This window comes from Erpetoichthys calabaricus, chromosome 12 (genome assembly GCF_900747795.2).
Source record: "Erpetoichthys calabaricus chromosome 12, fErpCal1.3, whole genome shotgun sequence".
In the NCBI taxonomy this organism is placed as follows: Eukaryota; Metazoa; Chordata; class Cladistia; order Polypteriformes; family Polypteridae; genus Erpetoichthys; species Erpetoichthys calabaricus.
The window spans coordinates 132032113-132051304 of NC_041405.2; the positions used below are offsets into that span (position 1 = coordinate 132032113).

A 19192-nucleotide genomic window follows, 5' to 3' on the forward strand; every position below is an offset into this window, starting at 1 on the left:
TGATTATCCATATCTTCCAACAACTGGCTGAATTGACGGTGGTTGAGAGCACGGCCTCTGATATGGTTCACTGTCTTTGTGACCAAACTAAGCACATGATCCAATTTTAAAATCTCTGAACACAACTTTTGCTGATGAATAATGCAGTGAAAATGTGCAAATGATGAATCTGGATGCGAGTTTTCTATTTTTGTTCGTAACTTGGCAGCAGCACCATTATGTCTGCCAACCATATTCGCAGCACTGTCGGTAGATAAGCATGCAAGTTTACTCAAATCCAAACCGTAGTCATGCAGAACCTGCTTGACTTTCTCAGATGTCCTGGCTTGTTGTAGTGTCATGCATGGGGATCAATCAGTTCTTCGTAAATATTAAATTCACTGTCACAGGCCCTGATGAAGACTGTAAGCTGTGCTATTCCAGTGATGTCAATGGTCTCATCAATAGCAATAGAAAAATGCTCAAATCTTGATGATGCGGCCTTCAACTGTTGTTTCAAATCACCTGACGTTTCATCAACCCGTTCAGCAACAGTTTTCCTGGTTAATGAAATATCTTTGAATAAGCGTGCATTCTCCGGACACACGACTTGAGCCATTTTTACAAGGCACTGCTTTACAAAATCTCCTTCACTGTAAGATTTCCCACTCATGGCCATCATTCGGCTGAGTTCATAGCTTGCAGTAACAGAAGCAACATTCCCTTTCTCAATTTTCGTATAAAAGGTCTGTTGCTGTCTCAAGTTAACCTTCAATTCCTTGAGTCTTGAAACATGCATTGGGCCTTCATATTTATCGTAAGATCGATGGCTCGTTTCATAATGTCTTTTCAAGTTATACTCTGGGCATGGCAATGCTGTTGTTGCAAATTAAACAATGTATCTTTCCATTTATTGTTGTGCAAAAATACTGTAATTCCCATTTTTCTTGAAACACTCGCCCTTTGTTCAGTTTCCTTTTTCTCTTAGCTGGAGGAGCACTAGCCATTTTAAAGGGAATATGGAATCTGAGAAGTTTTAGGAATGATGAATTCAGTTTACAATGAACCTCCCGCTGTTCTCTCTATAATCCGAAAGCAAACAATCGATTTTCTGTCCCTGGGATACCCGTCAAACATGTTTGTGGGGTGGTCTAGAAAAGCTGGCCGGCAAAGTGTCAATGTGAATGCCAAGCGTTGTTATGGAATTCGACTATATTACAGTGATCCCTCCTCGATTGCAGAGGTTGCGTTCCAGAAACCCCCACGAAAGGTGAAAATCAGTGAAGTAAAAACCATGTTTATATGGTTATTTTTATATATTTCAAACTCTTATAAACTCTCCCCCACTCTTATAAACATTTCCCGCTCAGTTATACAGCATAAACCCTTTGTATTCTCTTAAATATTAGGTAAGATTCATTGAAATTATGTATGTAAACACACTGTTTATGTATATACAGTAAAACCTAAATGTTAAAGATATCGAGCGTCTCCGATATCACATATGTTACAGCCATTACGATAGACAGGCCACCAGCAATAAACTCGTACAATGCAAGAAAAATTGTATACAGTAAAATGTGTGTACAGTGACACTAAACGTAGTACATGTATTAAGTACTGTACGTAGAAAATTAATTATGGTTACTCGTCAACAATGACACGATGACTTGTCCGATAACGATGAGTTTAATTTTACTGCACAACAAAGGAGAGCGTTACAGCTCTTCTAAAGGAGCCTCTTCAGGCGAGACTGTAGCACCGCCGTTATTCTTCTTCCAGCAGTCTTCAATCCAAATCCCTAAAGCTGATTCCATCCGGACTACCGCCTTATTACGTCCACTTACAACTCGTTTCACGCCCTGGTTAAAGGACACTGCGGCCATAGATCTTATATTCTTTTCCTCCTTTTTAAATAAAAAAGGACCATGGACTCATTGATGCCGTAATGGCGTCCTACAGCGGCGTAGCTCTTCCCTTCCTTCAACATATCCAAAACTTTTACCTTTTCGGCAATCGTTAACATCTTCCGTTGCTGCTTGGGCACGGCCCCTGAAGCAGCAGCAGGAGCAGATCGTTTTGGAGCCATAATAAAGGGCTTGACTATGCACAAAGATGAACACAAAAGAGCACAAAAGTTAACTCTTTATTTACACAGCGAAACACATTGATGCTGAATGAGCGAGACGATTTCCTGGTTAACGCAGCGAAATCAAATTCGGCACTCCGTCGCTGAGCCAATCAGCACCCAGGAACTTAACCGCGTGCTCTGATTGGGTAGCTTCTCAGCCATCCGCCAATAGCGTCCCTTGTATGAAATCAACTGAGGAAGCATGTACCAGAAATTGTCCGCAGAAATCAGCGAACCAGCGAAAAATCTGCGTTATATATTTAGATATGCTTACATAGAAAATCCACGATTGAGTGAAGCCGTGAAAGTTGAAGCACGATATTGTGAGGGATTACTGTATTCACTACAAGTAGCCCTAGCTCCTGTTGCATTTTTTAACCTTGAACTAATCAATATTTTTTGTAGATAAGTGGTAGGATTAGTCACTGCTCAATATGGCTATAAATATTCCTTGAACCATTCTGATTTTATTACAAAAATAAGTTCTCTGTACCGCAGAATCTACGGCAACTTGAGTGAACCAACCGCCACTCTACAATCAAAACAAATGCGTCCAAACAATGCATTTACTGTGGCAGGTTGTTGACTTGGGTATGTGATAGAGGTGTGGGCTGCAGGTGTGCCTGCAAAGGGCCGCATGCGGCCAGCGGGCCGCGTGTTTGACATGCCTGACCTAAAACATCATCACATTTTCACTCAAGTCCTAAAAGTAGATAAAGAGAAACCAGTTAAACAAATGAGACAAAAATATCATACTTGGTCATTTATTAAGGAAAATGATCGAATATTACATATTTGTGAGTGGCAAAAGTATGTGAACCTTTGCTTTCAGTATCTGGTGTGACACCCCTTTTCAGCAATAACTGCAACTAAACGTTTCCGGTAACTGTTGATCAGTCCTGCACACCGGCTTGGAGGAATTTTAGCCCATTCCTCCATACAGAACAGCTTCAACTCTGGGATGTTGCTGGGTTTCCTCACATTAACTGCTCGCTTCAGGTCCTTCCACAACATTTCGATTGGATTAAGGTCAGGACTTTGACTTGGCCATTCCAAAACATTAACTTTATTCTTCAACCATTCTTTGGTAGAACGACTTGTGTGCTTAGGGTTGTTGTCTTGCTGCATGACCCACCTTCTCTTGAGATTCAGTTCATGGACAGATGTCCTGACATTTTCCTTTAGAATTCTCCAAAATAATTCAGAATTCATTCTTCCATCAATGAAGGCAAGCCGTCCTGGCCCAGATGCAGCAAAACAGGCCCAAACCATGATACTACCACCACCATGTTTCACAGATGGGATAATGTTCTTATGCTGGAATGCAGTGTTTTCCTTTCTCCAAACATAACGCTTTTCATTTAAACCAAAAAGTTCTATTTTGGTCTCATCTGTCCCCAAAACATTCTTTCACTAGCCTTCTGGTTTGTCCACGTGATCTTTAGCAAACTGCAGACGAGGAGCAATGTTTTTTTTTTGGAGAGCAGTAGCTTTCTCCTTGCATCCCTGCTATGCACACCATTGTTGTTCAGTGTTCTGATGGTGGACTTATGAACATGAACATTAGCCAATGTGAGAGAGGCCTTCAGTTGCTTAGAAGTTACTCTGGGGTCCTTTGTGACCTCGCCGACTATTACACGCCTTGCTCTTGGAGTGATCTTTGTTGGTTGACCACTCCTGGGGAGGGTAACAATGGTCTTGAATTTCTTCCATTTGTACACAATCTGTCTGACTGTAGATTGGTAGAGTCCAAACTCTTTAGAGATGGTTTTGTAACCTTTTCCAGCCTGATGAGCATCAACAACTCTTTTTCGGAGGTCCTCAGAAATCTCCTTTGTTTGTGCCATGATACACTTCCACAAACATGTGTTGTGAAGAGCAGACTTTGATAGATCCCGGTTCTTTAAATAACACAGGGTGCCCACTCACACCTGATTGTCATCCCACTGATTGAAAACACCGGACTCTAATTTCACCTTCAAACTAACTGCTAATCCTAGAGGTTCACATACTTTTGCCACTCACAAATATGTATGTAGTATTCGATCATTTTCCTCGATAAATAAATGACCAAGTATAATATTTTTGTCATTTGTTTAACTGGTTTCTCTTTATCTACTTTTAGGACTTGAGTAAAAATCTGATGATGTTTTAGGTCATATTTATGCAGAAATAGAGAAAATTCTAAAGGGTTCACAAACTTTCAAGCACAACTGTAGTTCCGACAAATTCAAAGTAGGTAAAGAAGTAATATTACCATCATATCAAGGTAGTCCAAGAGCATTGCAACAGTTATCTCATGATGCAATGGCAATATCCCAAACTATCGGTCGGTCAGATGTATTTATTACAATAACTTGCAATCCACAGTGACCAGAAATCCGTCGATTCTTGAGAACAATGTGACTGGCAACTTCGGCACTGGATATAAAAATGTACATATGTATGGGGCAGGTTTCAGAATGTTAATGTTATACACCAAAAATCTGCAATATAAAATAAACACCCATTGCATTTTACAGTGTATTTTTACTGGTTGTCAAAATCATTGTGAATTCTGTTTCTCATAAAATGCAGTGTATAAATTAGTTTGAAAGAGAGTGATGCTTCATTCTTCATATTACTTTTTATTAAGTAACCCAGAGTGGTACTCAACAGGCAGGGTTTATATATTACGATTATTGACTAGCAATTGTTACTGAGTACCCAGGGTAGTTGGGGATTATCCTAATCATAAAGGGTGCCATATCAAGTCATAAAACATTTAATCTATTAAACATTTTATCTCTGTATTGTTCAACTCGCTGCAAATTATCCCCTGTTAAAGGCACCATACAAAAAGCTTGCATGTATGGGTCATGTAAAATGTTTGGTGATTGTACTCCTAACACAAAAAAGCTCAAGTGAGAGCCAACTAACAGGGTGGTTCGCAGCATGAAATGTACTATCCATATCAAAATGCCATTTAACTTAACCTGCACATCTTTGATATCAATGTTGGAGAGAAAACCCATCCAGACCCACTTGCCACTAATTGTAAAACACACTTGTAAATTGAATAAATTTGCTTTGTTGCATTATGCTGTAGGAAAATGTTAAAACAAATGCTTCTTACCGTGCTGTCGTGTGCATCAGACCTGGAGAAGACATGGCTGTGCTTAAAGCCCGTGTCCACTGTTGAGTTAAAGGTGTCTCCAGGAAGGGCTGAACTTGGACTGAGTGACAGGCTAGTCAGGGCCGTTTGTGGCAGTGCACTGACCAGAGGCTAGAAACGGATATTTACAAGTAAAGGGATATTAGACTTCAAAGTGTGTGGTAATTTTTCATTAGCATCAGTGTTAGACCCGTAGATCTTGGTCAAAAAGATCACAGCATGCCAGACAGACAGACACAATTGATTTACTTTGAGTGTATGGCTGGTAGTAGCCAGTGAAACTAAGCAGTTAATGTAGGTGGTACCTGAAATATAGAGAGACTGGACTTGGATGGAGGTCTGGTTGTCATAGCAATGCTGTTCTCACTGGACTCGCATTCATGAATCGTCACGATCTTTAGCGCTGGGGGTGGGATGCTGAAGTGAGTAAGACGTGCATTCTTCAGATGATGAAAGTCTCCCTCTGTCAGGGTGTACCTGCACAGAACACACAAGTGCTTGGCATTCATTTTCATCTTGGCTATTTAGTGGATCATTGAAAACAGGTGGCAACTGACCTGCGTCCTTTCTCCTGCGTCTTCTTGCTGTGGTCAAAGAGTGAGGCCTCATTAAAGGAGACGCGGCGGCCTGTGGAGTAGGCGGATAGGAAGTGCTCATTCTCAACGTTGTGGTAGCTGGAGGATGATGACAGGCAGTCTGAATCATCCACTTTGATTGTGACCTCTGAAGAGTGGAGAAAGAGGTGTCACTTTCAGCCTGCTGACACATTCACATACTGCTTCAATATGTCTTGAGACTATAGCATGGACTAAAGACCAGCTAGTTTAAGTTTCTGACTTTTAAAGCTGATGGGATCTCAACCATAACTCAATCTGACTTTCTTCCTTAATCTCTTAAATGTCCGCTTTACTGCAATAACCTTGAACAAAGTAAATGTGTGAGACAGATCCTGATCTGTTGTTCTCAGCTGTGACACCGGAGAGATTCTGATGACAGCTCTTCTCACTACCACAAAGCTCATTGTTACTGTGAGGTGTAGCCTGTTTAAGTCTTTCTGAGAAGACCATCTGGCTCAGGCTGAAAAGCTACATGTTTCCATTGATACATACAGTTTATATATGTGTGTTTATATATAATTTTTTTAGTAAGTGTCACTCTGTCCATCTGTGTGACACTTCATTTGGACTTTTATGCTCATTCTCTTGTGCTTCTAGCTTTAATTTTCTGTTTCTCTTTGTTCATGTGCACATTACAAGTCTGATTTGATTATTCTTTACATTTTGTTATGCTTTGGAATGATACTCCTTATGAAAATGCACTATAAGAAACAGGTTGTTGATTTATCTACAAATGTATTCATTTTGCCTTGAGTGCATTGCTGGACCGTCCTCCTTCCTGCATTTATAATAACTATTGTAGGGTTTTACTTAGATAAGTTTTGTGTAAAATGAACAACAAGTTACAGGTGTTCAGGACTGCTAGAGCCCAGACACCTTGCTTGGGTTCATATATTGGCATCGAGATTTTAAGTGAAACTGTCCACCATGTAGTTTATAATCTGGTACCTCAGCCACTTGGTCACATTGCCTGGCTGTATGTGAATGAAAGTAAGGGTGTAGTCTCTATGAACTGCCATTCCTTTTTGTACATAATATTGTCAGGATCCATAACACTAAAAATTACAGGTGATATACATACAAGTGTGAATAATGAAAACATTTCACTAAATTGTTGTGAGTTGGTCAAAACAACATCATATAGGGAGAGGTATTCATTATTTCTTCCAATGTATTTAAAAGTTAAAGCAGTAATATCTGGCCAAACATAAGAGTGTAGCCTACAGTCAAACTTGGAACATCTGTGACAAAATGTATTTGATAATAGTCAAATTTGACGGCTGCAGATGGCGTGGACTTCATAATGTCAAACTATAGATAGCTATGGTGGAAAACGAGGCTAACTTTGGATTACATCTTCCGGAACACACAATGCATTTCTGTGGCGTATAAAGAGGAATGTCTTGCAGGAGGTATCAGGAAAAGGGCCTATGTAGTGTAATATGGGATTGCAGCAGTGTTGTTCTGCCCATTAAATCCAGGACAGATTGACGTGTGTACAACAAGAAGTCATTACTGCTGCTGTTGATTCCCAGAATATATAAAAGCTTGCAACACAGTTATGGGCACCTTAGTGGCTAAAAAGTCTTGAGTATGTGCAAAGGTCACGAAAACACTGATGATTAACTTTCGCTTTTTCTTATTTGAATTTTCTATTATGGCTGTGGGTTGTAAGCTTAAGTATGAGTGATTTTTTTTTTTTTCTTTCTTTCTTTTTGGGGTGGGTAGCTTACCCTGCACAGGCTGTGAATCCTCCAAGTAGGTCGTGTTTGTCTTCTCTGGATCATCACTGGCCCTGACCAAGAAAAAGAGAAAACACAGGCCATTAATTAGTTAGTTCAACTTAATATACAGTCATATGAAAAAGTTTGGGAACCCCTCTTAATTCTTTGTATTTTTGTTTCTCATTGGCTGAGCTTTCAAAGTAGCAACTTCCTTTTAATATATGACATGCCTTATGGAAACAGTAGGACTTCAGCAGTGACATTAAGTTTATTGGATTAACAGAAAATATGCAATATACATTATAACCGAATTAGACAGGTGCATAAATTTGGGCACCGCAACAGAGATATGACATCAATACTTAGTTGAGCCTCCTTTTACAAATATAACAGCCTCTAGACGCTGTCCTCCTATAGCCATTGATGAGTGTCTGGATTCTGGATGGAGGTATTTTTGACCATTCTTCCATACAAAATCTCTCCAGTTCAGTTAAATTTGAGCATGGACAGCCTGCTTCAAATAACTACATAGATTTTCGATGATATTCAAGTCAGGGGACTGTGACGGCCATTCCAGAACATTGTACTTCTCCCTCTGCATGAATGCCTTTGTAGATTTCAAACTGTGTTTTGGGTCATTGTCTTGTTGGAATATCCAACCCCTGCGTAACTTCAACTTTGTGACTGATGCTTGAACATTATGCTGAAGCATTTGTTGATACTGGGTTGAATTCATCTGACCGTTGACTTTAACAAGGACCCCAATCCCTGAACTAGCCACACAGCCCCACAACATGATGGAACCTCCACCAAATTTTACAGTAGGTAGCAGGTGTTTTTCTTGGAATGCGGTGGTGTTCTTCCTCCATGCAAAGCACTTTTTGTTATGACCAAATAACTCAATTTTTGTCTCATCAGTCCAAAGCACTTTGTTCCAAAATAAATCTGGCTTGTCTAAATGAGTATTTGCATACAACAAGCGACTCTGTTTGGCCTGAGTGCAGAAAGGGCTTCTTTCTCATCACCCTGCCATACAGATGTTCTTTGTGCAAATTGCGCTGAATTGTAGAACAATGTACAGATACATCTGCAGCAAGATGTTTTTGCACGTCTTTGGAGGTGATCTATGGGTTGTCTGTAACCATTCTCACAATACTGCGCATATGCCGCTCCTGTATTTTTCTTGGCCTGCCAGACCTGCTGGGTTTAACAGCAACTGCCTGTGGCCTTCCATTTCCTGATTCCATTCCTTACAGTTGAAACTGACAGTTTAAACCTCTGAGACAGCTTTTTGTAGCCTTCCCCTAAACCATGAGACTGAACAGTCTTTGTTTTCAGATCTTTTGAGAGTTGCTTTGAGGATCCCATGCTGTCACTCTTCAGAGGAGAGTCAAAGGGAAGCACAACTTGCAATTCACCACCTTAAATACCTTTATATCTCATGATTGGACACACCTGTCTATGAAGTTCAAGGCTTGACAAGCTAATCCAACCAATTTGGTGTTGTAAGTTATCAGCATTGAGCAGTTAACATGCATTCAAATCAGCAAAATTACAAGGGGACCCAAATTTTTGCACAGCCAGTTTTTTACATTTGATTTAATTTCATACAACTAAATACTGCTTCACTAAAAATCTTTGTTCGGAAAACACCCCAGTTATCTTTTTTGTTGAAAGGAGAGTCAATTATTATGCAGGCTGAGAAGGGTTCCCAAACTTTTTCACATGACTGTATGTATATTACAATTTACAATTGTGTTTTAGACTATGGTTCATATTATCATAGTACTAAATAATGTAAATAGTATTTAACTGAAAAGATAAATCGCAACAATTTTAAATTACACTTAATGTATGTGTCCTGTAGTCAAGAACATTTAATTGGTGAGGGACAGGGAGACTGGTGGACAGGTCCAGTCTGTCCTGGCAATCAGGCATCTGTGAAGTCATTTCACAGTACAGTGTTACCTGACAACCAGTGGCTGTCTGTCTGCTCCTACACTACAGTTTATTTTGTTCTATATATAGTGGGTAGCACTACCTTATAGTGGTACTTAAGTTTAGTATTTAATTTGCCAAATATCTGTATGCTATAGTTTGGTTTAATCCAGTTGAGGATCTTTTTTTTTTTTTTTTTTTTTTAAAGTTTATTTGAATTTATTTTCTTGGCATCTTCATCTCTTTTACACAACCTGGAAGAGATGGGCCAGCTGGTGCAATAGGAAAAAATGCCATTTGTTTTGTAAGCTGAAAGCTTGCAGGAAAGGTTATGAAACCCAATGTGAACAATCAGCAGAGAGATACATTGGCTCTGTTTCCCCTTTTCCAGAATCCAAATTACCACCCTTAGCTCTCCCATGTCACAATCACTTGGCCACAGTACTTCTGAACAAAGCAGATAAGGTGCATCATGGATCAGTGTCTGGAATAAACTTTAATTACTAGAATCATGTATGTGGGCTGTTAAAAGATAAGGAATCATTTTGGCCATCTAGAAAATTGAGCGTAGGGGCAGGAGGTACTACTGAAGAGGAGAAAAAGAAAAGCTCAAGATAGCCAAAGAGAAATTCTCAAAGGAAGCACATGCTGGATCTGCAGGGCCCAAAGTTACAGGTGAAAACAGATCTTGGCTTTATTCTTTTTGAATTTTTGTATATGTGCTTAATGGTTACTTGGGGTATTTAGAAACATGTCTATCAATGTGTCATTCATCCATCCATCCATTCTCTAAACCTGTTTTTCCTGAACATAACAGCATGGAGAGTTTGGCAATGAATGTTAGGCTGGAGTAAGCCCTGAACTTCTAACATAACACTGGCCAAACTGAAGATATCAAATGAATGAATAGCTTCATAAAAAAACTAAACAATAGAAAGAGTATCAATACTGGTGAAATTAAAATGATCCTTATCATACTGTACTAAGAGAATAATGTGAGTCAACCCTGAGCTTTAACGGCAACTATGAGTGTACCCTGTGATGGATTGGCATCCCCTCCTGGGTTTTTGTTCCCACTTTTTATCCATCAATTACAAGCAATAGAAAAAAATGTAACATTATATATATATATACAGTATAATATATATTATACTGTATATGTTTACACAAATGTACATAGACATAAAGTAGCATTTGTTATAAATTTCCAAATGTGTGTAGATCCATGCAGAATGGTGTGCTATTTGCAAAATGACAATGGCATGGGTGAAATGTGCACAGAAGATAATTGGCCACATTTAACAAGGTACTGTACATGAACCCTCACCTATCTCTACTTCCAATTCTTCTATTTCAGAACGTGAAAAATCCCTTATTTTTTTCTATATTAAATCAAAAACCTGCATAATTTCACTAATGCGTATTCACTGTATGCTTATATCACTTTGTCTTCTCTTTCACCCCATCCCACCAGCTCTTTTACCAGATTTTCAGTAACTTCTTCATCCATCTATGACCGAATGTGTAAAATGAGGTTTTCTGCTGATTTACTGAATCACAGTCCTCAAATCCTTCCTTTCTGTTATAGTCCTGGCTGTCATTCATAGATGATGGATCTGAAGGCTGATTTGAAAATTGCTTCTATAAGCCCTACATAGAGAGTCAGGTCTTAATGCTGACAGTCTGAACATTCACCAACCCCCTGGCCCCCCCCCCCCCCCCCCACCCCCTCTCGTTTTGCAGTGTTGGTAAGTTGGGGACCAGAATTCCCTAACTTGTAATAACTCGATGCACTTATCGGAGTTTGGCTTCAGGGCACAGCACAGCTGTAAACTGCTCCTCTCCAAGTACCTAATGTTTTTCTTATGACAACAGATTATATTAAGCCTTTTAGACTTTAGTGCAGGATTTAAAAAGTCAAAGACTGTATGCTGTTGTCCAGAATAGGTGATAGTCTTGATATTTTTGGCACTGCTCTGTAGTAGTCTTGTCTCCTGCCTAACTGTCCGGCAAATGTCTGTCAGTCTTCCAGTTTAACATCAGTCAAACAAGGAGTTCACCACGGCACTCTCCTTGGTTTTTAGCTTTTCTGTATTTATAGGCTTCCCTTTGGTCATTTTGTTCATATTTGGAATGGCTTCTCATTTTATGCAGATGACACATATATTTCAATTGTTAAACTGGATATTTAATGTTGGTATCATAGCTTGTCTTGAGTAATGAAATATGGATGTTAAACTGCAATACAATGTAACTCTTTGGAACAAAAGCTCAGCTAAAGGAAATTAACTTCTTCTCATCCACTCTAGGTTATTTTATACTTATCATTTGCAGGGAATGTTGGCATCATTTTCGATTCCTCATTTTCTTATTCCGCTCACATAAAATTTCATACTATCACCTCCACAGCATGTCCTATTGTTCACTTGTTATTATCCTTTACTGAGAATTTTGTCCATGCTTTCATCACGTCCCACATTGACTTCTTTGACTGTCTATTGTCAGGTGATTATTTCAATCTGTTGTCTACAATAACTCTGCTACCAGAGTCCATACTCAGACTAGCAGCAGTTATCACCTAACGCTTGTTTTGTCCCGTTTCCTCCGACACCCTGTCTTCAAGGATTACCGTATTTTTTGCACCATAAGATGCACTTTTTTTTTCCCCAAAAGAAGGTTGGAAATGTCTGTGCATCTTATATAGCGAATATTGCGTCACAGACCATGATGTGTATTACCTGACAAAAGTCGACATCCGGGGTAGAGGGCGACAAAACTCAGTTACGTCACAGGTATTCCCTCTGTGCTTTGAGGAATGTTAGACTCATTGACTCGGCATCTAATCTTTGTGTGTGCGTGAGTTGCGAAATGTAAACCAATATAAACAAAGGCAAGATGGCATCGACATCTCACGAGGGAGCGAAGCAAGTGCAGAAAACAAAATACTCAGCAGATGATGTTTTGCGCATTACCACTGAGTCGGACTCTGATTTTTCAGAATCAGATTTTGTTGAGAGTGATCAGGAGATCGAACAAGAGAGTGAGGAACTGGCATCAGCTGATCGGGACACCAGCCGATGCCGCCCCAGCTGAGCGCATTTGTGCAGCCGATGCACCTATGGCAAGGTTTGTGTGGGAGGATTACCTAGACATTGATTCGTGGGAGCCAAACTGGCTACTGGACTTCACAAGACAGTATGGTTTGCTGTTGGACTCGACAGATTACCAGCCGCTGGACTACTTCAGGCTGTTCTTTCCTGAAGCTGCCTTTCAGCTACTGTCAGACGAGACAAACAGGTATGCAGAGCAATTTTTTGAATCGAGGGCTGTGCTTGCACCGCATTCTCGTTTTTCAAACTGGAAACCTACAACAAAACACAAGATGAAGGGCTTTGTGGCATTACAAATAGAGATGGGACAGAACTGGTGATATAACTTCAGGGAGCATCGGTCCAAACGTGCTTTGTCCCCTGGTGGCTTTGGACAGGTTATGGCTAATGGTCAGGTGCGTCTTACGGTACATACAAAATCCTGTTGCTAACCTACAGAGCTTTACATGGCTTTGCACTGAATTACACCAGTCAGTCCTGTCCGCCAACTCCAGTCTAACCTAAGGATGACAGAGCCCTCAGCTCTAATATTGCACTCAGACTTTTGAATGACCACCCTAAAAATAATTGCATTTGCTAACTTGGTTTATTCTTAAAAAAACAAACAAAAAAAGAACATACATTTTTTCAGGAAGGTGTTTAACGTAAACTCACCATTCATAATCTGTCATTCAGTTCATTCCTATCCTGATCCTTATGATGGATAAATAACATGTTACATAAAATGTGTATAGAAAATACACTGTATAGCATTTTGGTGGTATTGTTTTTGTGTACTAACCCATAATTTTGCTTCATGTTATTTATATTTAATTTGGTGTTGAATGTTTTGATACTAGCTTTTGTCCTTTGCTTTTATTGACCAATTTCTGAGCTTCTATTTCTATTGTGCTTTTTTACATACTGTACATGTGAAGTGCTTTGAATATCTGATAGGGCCAAATAATGTAATATGGCAGGAGGGAACAGCTTCAATGAAAATGCAGTTGCTGCATCATATGAAGTCCTTTAAAGGTGAAATGGCTAACACATATATAATGGGTAATGGTTTCCAGGGACCCTACAGGGGAGACCACTTAGCAGAGGCTGGGATGCATGACTGTGTGGTGAGAAGATGGAGGATGAGAAGCACAATGGATTGTATGTAAAAGACTAAAAAAAAACCCTTGACCAGGAAATTGCAACACAAAGTTCCCACCCAGGAAAGCAGAGACCATGTTGCTTTTTTCAGACCGAGACTATAGAGGCCTGGTTGTAGACGGCAGGTGGTCCATGACTTTCCAGCCCTACAGAGGGTCCAGGGGGTGGACACCAGGGGCTGCTAGGAGGGCTTCTAATATGGTCTCTCTATATTGCCAAAGGCTCTTGGCCACACGGTCATACTCACCCTGGTTCAATTTTAAGTCTCAGAGCAACTTAACCACAAGTGCTTGGATATTGAATAGAATGAAGCTAATGAACATTCTCTGTATAGATAGTGTCTTCATTTTGAGACTGAAGCTATGGTCCTTGGACACAAATAAATCAGTTAATATCACCTATCACAGCAGACACAAATCCCATCCCATGTGACAGTGAGCTAATCTAAGCAAATGTTGGATATTACAGTGAAATCTGATTATCTGTTTTCTGTGCCACCTTTTCTTCGTGACCACTATGCTGGAGCCATCATTGCATGAAGTAGCAGTCTGTCACAAAGCATAATGAAATGCAGATTAAGTTTAAAAAAAGGTTAAAGGTTATTTTCATGCTGGAAAGGAAAGAAAGTTAAAGAGCCAATGTTTTGGCTGTACAGTATACTGTAGCCTTTATTAGTAGTTATGTCGAATGCCATGTGGGTAAAGTACATATTTTACTGAACCATTTATTAAAACCAGTGCATTATTCTGAGCATCCCAATGCCTCTTACTCACCTTTCATGATGCTTACACAAGAGATTTTTTTTGGCGGGGGATGCCAGGCAGGTAACCAGGACTGCAGGTATTTTGTTGATAGTGCTGATTTTATTTTCTTTGTGTCTCCATTTTAATGTTTAGTTTAATTTAACCGGAGGTAAGAAATCGTGATATTTCTTACCTGGAGTACCGACGATCCCACTCACAGCACCGACGGCAGATGACCAGCAGTCCAGACAGCAAGACCAGCGTCCCTCCGATGAATATAGAGAGCAGCACTAGAAGTAAGATGTAGCCATCCTGTTTTCCAGGATCCTTTGGCACATCCTATTAAAGAAGGACAGAAACTTTGTCGTCATCTTAATCTTGCAAAATAAAATCCAGGTTTATACTTAAAGCCATAGGTCTGGAAAGCATTTTAATTGCATTACTGACGTGTATTCATTTATTTTTCTAATTGTTTCTACTTGACTGTGTTCTGTGTAGTTTTCTGTGTCAACTGTTATCATATTGCAATTTCCTCTTGAGTTATAGAAAACGTCCTAGTGAAGATGTCTGGATTTAACTGGAGGCATGACTTTGGGGATGTGCTGTAGACAATACTTTTAATATACATCTTTTTAATAATGCTAAAAAAAGCTAGTTCAGAGTGGATATTATAGCCATGAATGACTTTAATTACTATTATAAATAATAGAGCACAAGAGGAATTTATAGATCTACAGTATGTCGAAACAACAACCAGAGCAGAAGCCTTTGTATACAATATACTGTGTATTATTTTGTAATAACTGGCATAGACTTCAGAGAGGTATAGGTGGTTGAACCACTGGGATATAGTGACCACAGTCCAATCATTTTCTGTTTTTTGACAGAATGGCAATTACAACATTAGAACAATTAAGATGACAACAACAGGCCATTCAGCCCAGCATGATCTTCAACCCTGTTCATCTAGACTGTCCAAAAAGACATCAAGAGGAGATCTGAAGATCTCCAAAGACCTGCTCTCCACCACTGCTTGGTAGTTTGCGTGGCTATTTTTTTTTTTTTTTTTTTTTAAAGCTTTCTAACATTTCTGTGAAATTGGCCCTTAGTAATTTTCCAACCATGTCCACATTTTCTTGTTACAGAATTATTTTAACACTTGGGATCCACTGCACTAATTCCTTTTATAATTTTAAAGTCTTCACTCATGTCACCTGTTAATCTGTTTACTTAAACTGAAAAGGGTCCGCACCTTCAATCTCTCCTCTGAGTCCTAATCAGCCTAGTCGCTCTTCTCTGGACTTTCTGTTGAGCTGCTGTCTTTTTTTTTGCAATGTGGAGACGAAAACTTCACACAGTACTCCAGATGAGGCCTCACCAGTACATTATAAAGCTTAAGCATATCCTCCCTTGACTTGTACTCCACATTTTGTGCTGTATAACTAAACATCCTAGTCGCCTTCTTGATTGCTTCTGTACCCTGTCTGGATGCTGACAGTGACAACTCCGCTGTGACTCAAGTCCTTCTTATAAGGGGTATTTTCAAGTTTCAGTCTTCCCCTTGTTTGTTGAGATCTAACAGTTCTCCTTTCTATGTATAATACTTTATATTTGCTCGCATTAAATTTCATCTGCCACAAATCTTATGTTTGTTAAAAAGAGTAGGGGCTGCAGCACTGACCCCTGAGGGACACCACTTTTAACATCACCCAAATAGGAAGAAGTTCCCTTCATTACACCCCTTTGCTTCCTATGTTATAAACCAAATTTCTACCTACCTACGCAGTGCTCTGAATGCCTACCTCTTTTGGTTTTATTCCTAATTCTTCATACAGGAAATTACCAAAAACCTGAAGATCAAGATAAATAATAATACATTGCAAAAGCTTAGGGGTAACTGTTGACTGTAATCTAAATTTTAAATCACATATTAATCAGATCACTAGGACAGCATTTTTTCACTTAAGAAACATAGCAAACGTTAGACCTCTTATATCATTGAAAGATGCTGAGAAATTAGTTCATGTGTTTGTTTTCAGTTGATTAGATTACTGTAACGCACTCCTCTCAGGACTACCCAAAAAAGACATCAATCGTTTGCAACTAGTGCAGAATGCAGCTGCTAGAATCCTTACCAGGAAAAGAAAATCAGAGCACATTTCTCCAGTTTTGATGTCACTACACTGGTTACCTGTGTCATTCAGGATTGACTTTAAAATTTTGCTTATGGTTTATAAAGCCTTAAATATTCTCGCCCAATCCTATATATCGGAATGTCTGACGTCTTATATTCCAAATCGTAACCTCAGATCCTCAACTGAGTGTCTCCTTGGAATTCCAAGAGCAAAACTTAGAAGTGGTGAGGCGGCCTTCTGCTGTTATGCACCTAAAATCTGGAATAACCTGCCAGTAGGAATTTGTCAGGCTAATACAGTGGAGCACTTTAAAAAAACTGCTGGAAACACATTACTTTAATATGGCCTTCTCATAACTTCACTGTAATTTAATCCTGATACTCTGTATATCCAATTCATTATAATAACCATTCATGGTGGCTCTAAAATCTGTACTAACCCCTACTCTCTCTTCTGTTTCCTTTTCTGGTGTCCTTTTGGTGGTGGATTTTTGTGCCACCACCATCTACTCTAAGTACCATGATGTTCCTAAAATGATGGATGGATTAAAAGCCAGAAGTCTGTATGACCATCACCATCAAGTGATTCCGTGAGAACCCTAATTACAAAGAGGACTATTTCATTTATGTTAGGTAGAATGCCCAGAGGGGACTGGGTGGTCTCGTGGCCTGGAACCCCTACAGATTTTATTTTTTTCCTCCAGCCTTCTGGGGTTTTTTTTTTTTCGTTTTTTCTGTCCACCCTGGCCATCGGACCTTACTCCTTTCTATGTTAACTAATGTTGTCTTATTTTAATTTCTTATTTTGTCTTTTATTTTTCTTTTCTTCATTAAGTAAAGCACTTTGAGCTACTTTTTGAATGAAAATGTGCTATATAAATAAATGTTGTTGTTGTTGTTGACCTCTTATCATATTCTTGTGTTGCTTCCTTAGAGAATTCTGGCATATCAGTGAAACACGACCTTCTTCGTCTGAACCCATGTTGATGATTTGCTACAACACCTACTCTTGACATGTGCTACTGGATTTTTTGCTTAATTACTTTTGTTAATTTATCTGTCACGTACATTAAAGTAACTGACCTATTCATAAGTTAAACTGTTAAGTTTACCTTTAATAACAAATTTAGAACACGTAAAATTAAAAAAAAAAAAAAAAGTTTAAATTGGATTTAGATTTTAAGTGTAGAGTTGTGGAGCAGGTTTAAAATTGTCGTATGTATAATGCAAGAAAAGTTCATCCCAAAATTTAGAAACTTTAACAAGTTAAGGAGGGCTGTACAGTAAATAAGAGAATTTGAGGAGAAAGACACGGCCGTATCAGACAAGGCCACAACTCGAGCTTATGAGAATGTGAGAGCAGCACTTAAAAAAGATATTGGGGACGTTAAAAGATGAGGAGAAAATGGTCAAGATGCACCAAAGAGGTTCTTTCAGTGCTTTAGTCACTTTAGAGACAGCGATGTGTATTAGGATCAGTGAAAGCCAATTGATAAAAGTACCAACTGTGAAATAAGTCAATATAGTGTTTTTGTTTTTTAATTTTCACAAGTCAAGAAGTTGGTAATTCTTTCAGTTCCACAGATGACTTTGGAGACCCAATTAAACAGGCTGAAATCTAACAGATCACCAGGACCAGATCACACTTACCGTTGCGTAGTTAAGGAGGTTAGTGAGTGCATACTGTACGTATATACAGACTTGATGCGAGTTTTTCTGAAGTTGCTGCACAATGGGGAGAACATACAAATATTAATTCATATTATAAAAGGTGACTGGGCTGATCCAAGTAACTACAGACCTATAAGCTTAACATGCATTTGAGGGAAATTAGTGGAAGCAACGATTAAGAAAAAGATCGAGCAGCACATGGCAAGAAAAGGACTGTCAGTAAGGGTTCATATGGGGAGGATTGTGTTTCACAAATTTGTTGGATCTCCATGAAGACAGCAACAAAAGCATATGATCAGAGATGTGTGTGTGATAGTATTTTGTGGATTCTTAGAACACTTTTAATTCAATCCGAGAGACCAATGAACAAATTAAGAACCAGTAATTCATGGCACAGTCTGTCGATGGCTACAAAACTGGCTTTAGCATCGGAAGCAAAGGCTTATGGTTGGAGGAGCTGTTTCCAAATTAGGTGATGATATGATCAGTGCAGGAGCTAATGCAGTTTATATATGCATATGTATATATTGTATAAAATATAACTGGGTGGAATTACACAATCTAGAATCAGGCAAATTATTACAAAGGAATCGGGACAAAATGCAAGCTCAGGCAGATGAAATTGAAAGTATTACACATAGGAAATAAGTGTTGGATTTGAAATGTCAAAATGCACCTTATGAGAAGAACCAGTGAATTGTGGACTCTTCACTATCCACAGTAGGACAGTGGAGAGAAGCAACCAGGAGGGCTAGGAGGAAATTAGGTTACACATCACACTGTCCAGAGTTGACATCAAAGGAGGTTATACTTTATGTGCTATAAATGACTAAGGAGGCCTCACCTGGAGT

The 19192-nt window shown here is 39.2% G+C and overlaps 1 protein-coding gene across 1 annotated transcript in view; it reads right to left on the reverse strand.

The window, feature by feature from the left end:
- The window catches only part of cbarpb (CACN subunit beta associated regulatory protein b), a 40340-nt gene that overhangs the window by 8671 nt on the left and 12477 nt on the right, over positions 1-19192 (reverse strand). The window contains exons 3-7 of the mRNA XM_028816233.2: positions 14730-14875; positions 7615-7676; positions 5822-5987; positions 5570-5741; positions 5226-5375 (exon numbers count right to left, since the gene is read on the reverse strand). Coding sequence (XP_028672066.2) covers positions 5226-5375; positions 5570-5741; positions 5822-5987; positions 7615-7676; positions 14730-14875 — 696 coding nt within the window. The remainder of the gene's footprint in view (positions 1-5225; positions 5376-5569; positions 5742-5821; positions 5988-7614; positions 7677-14729; positions 14876-19192) is intronic.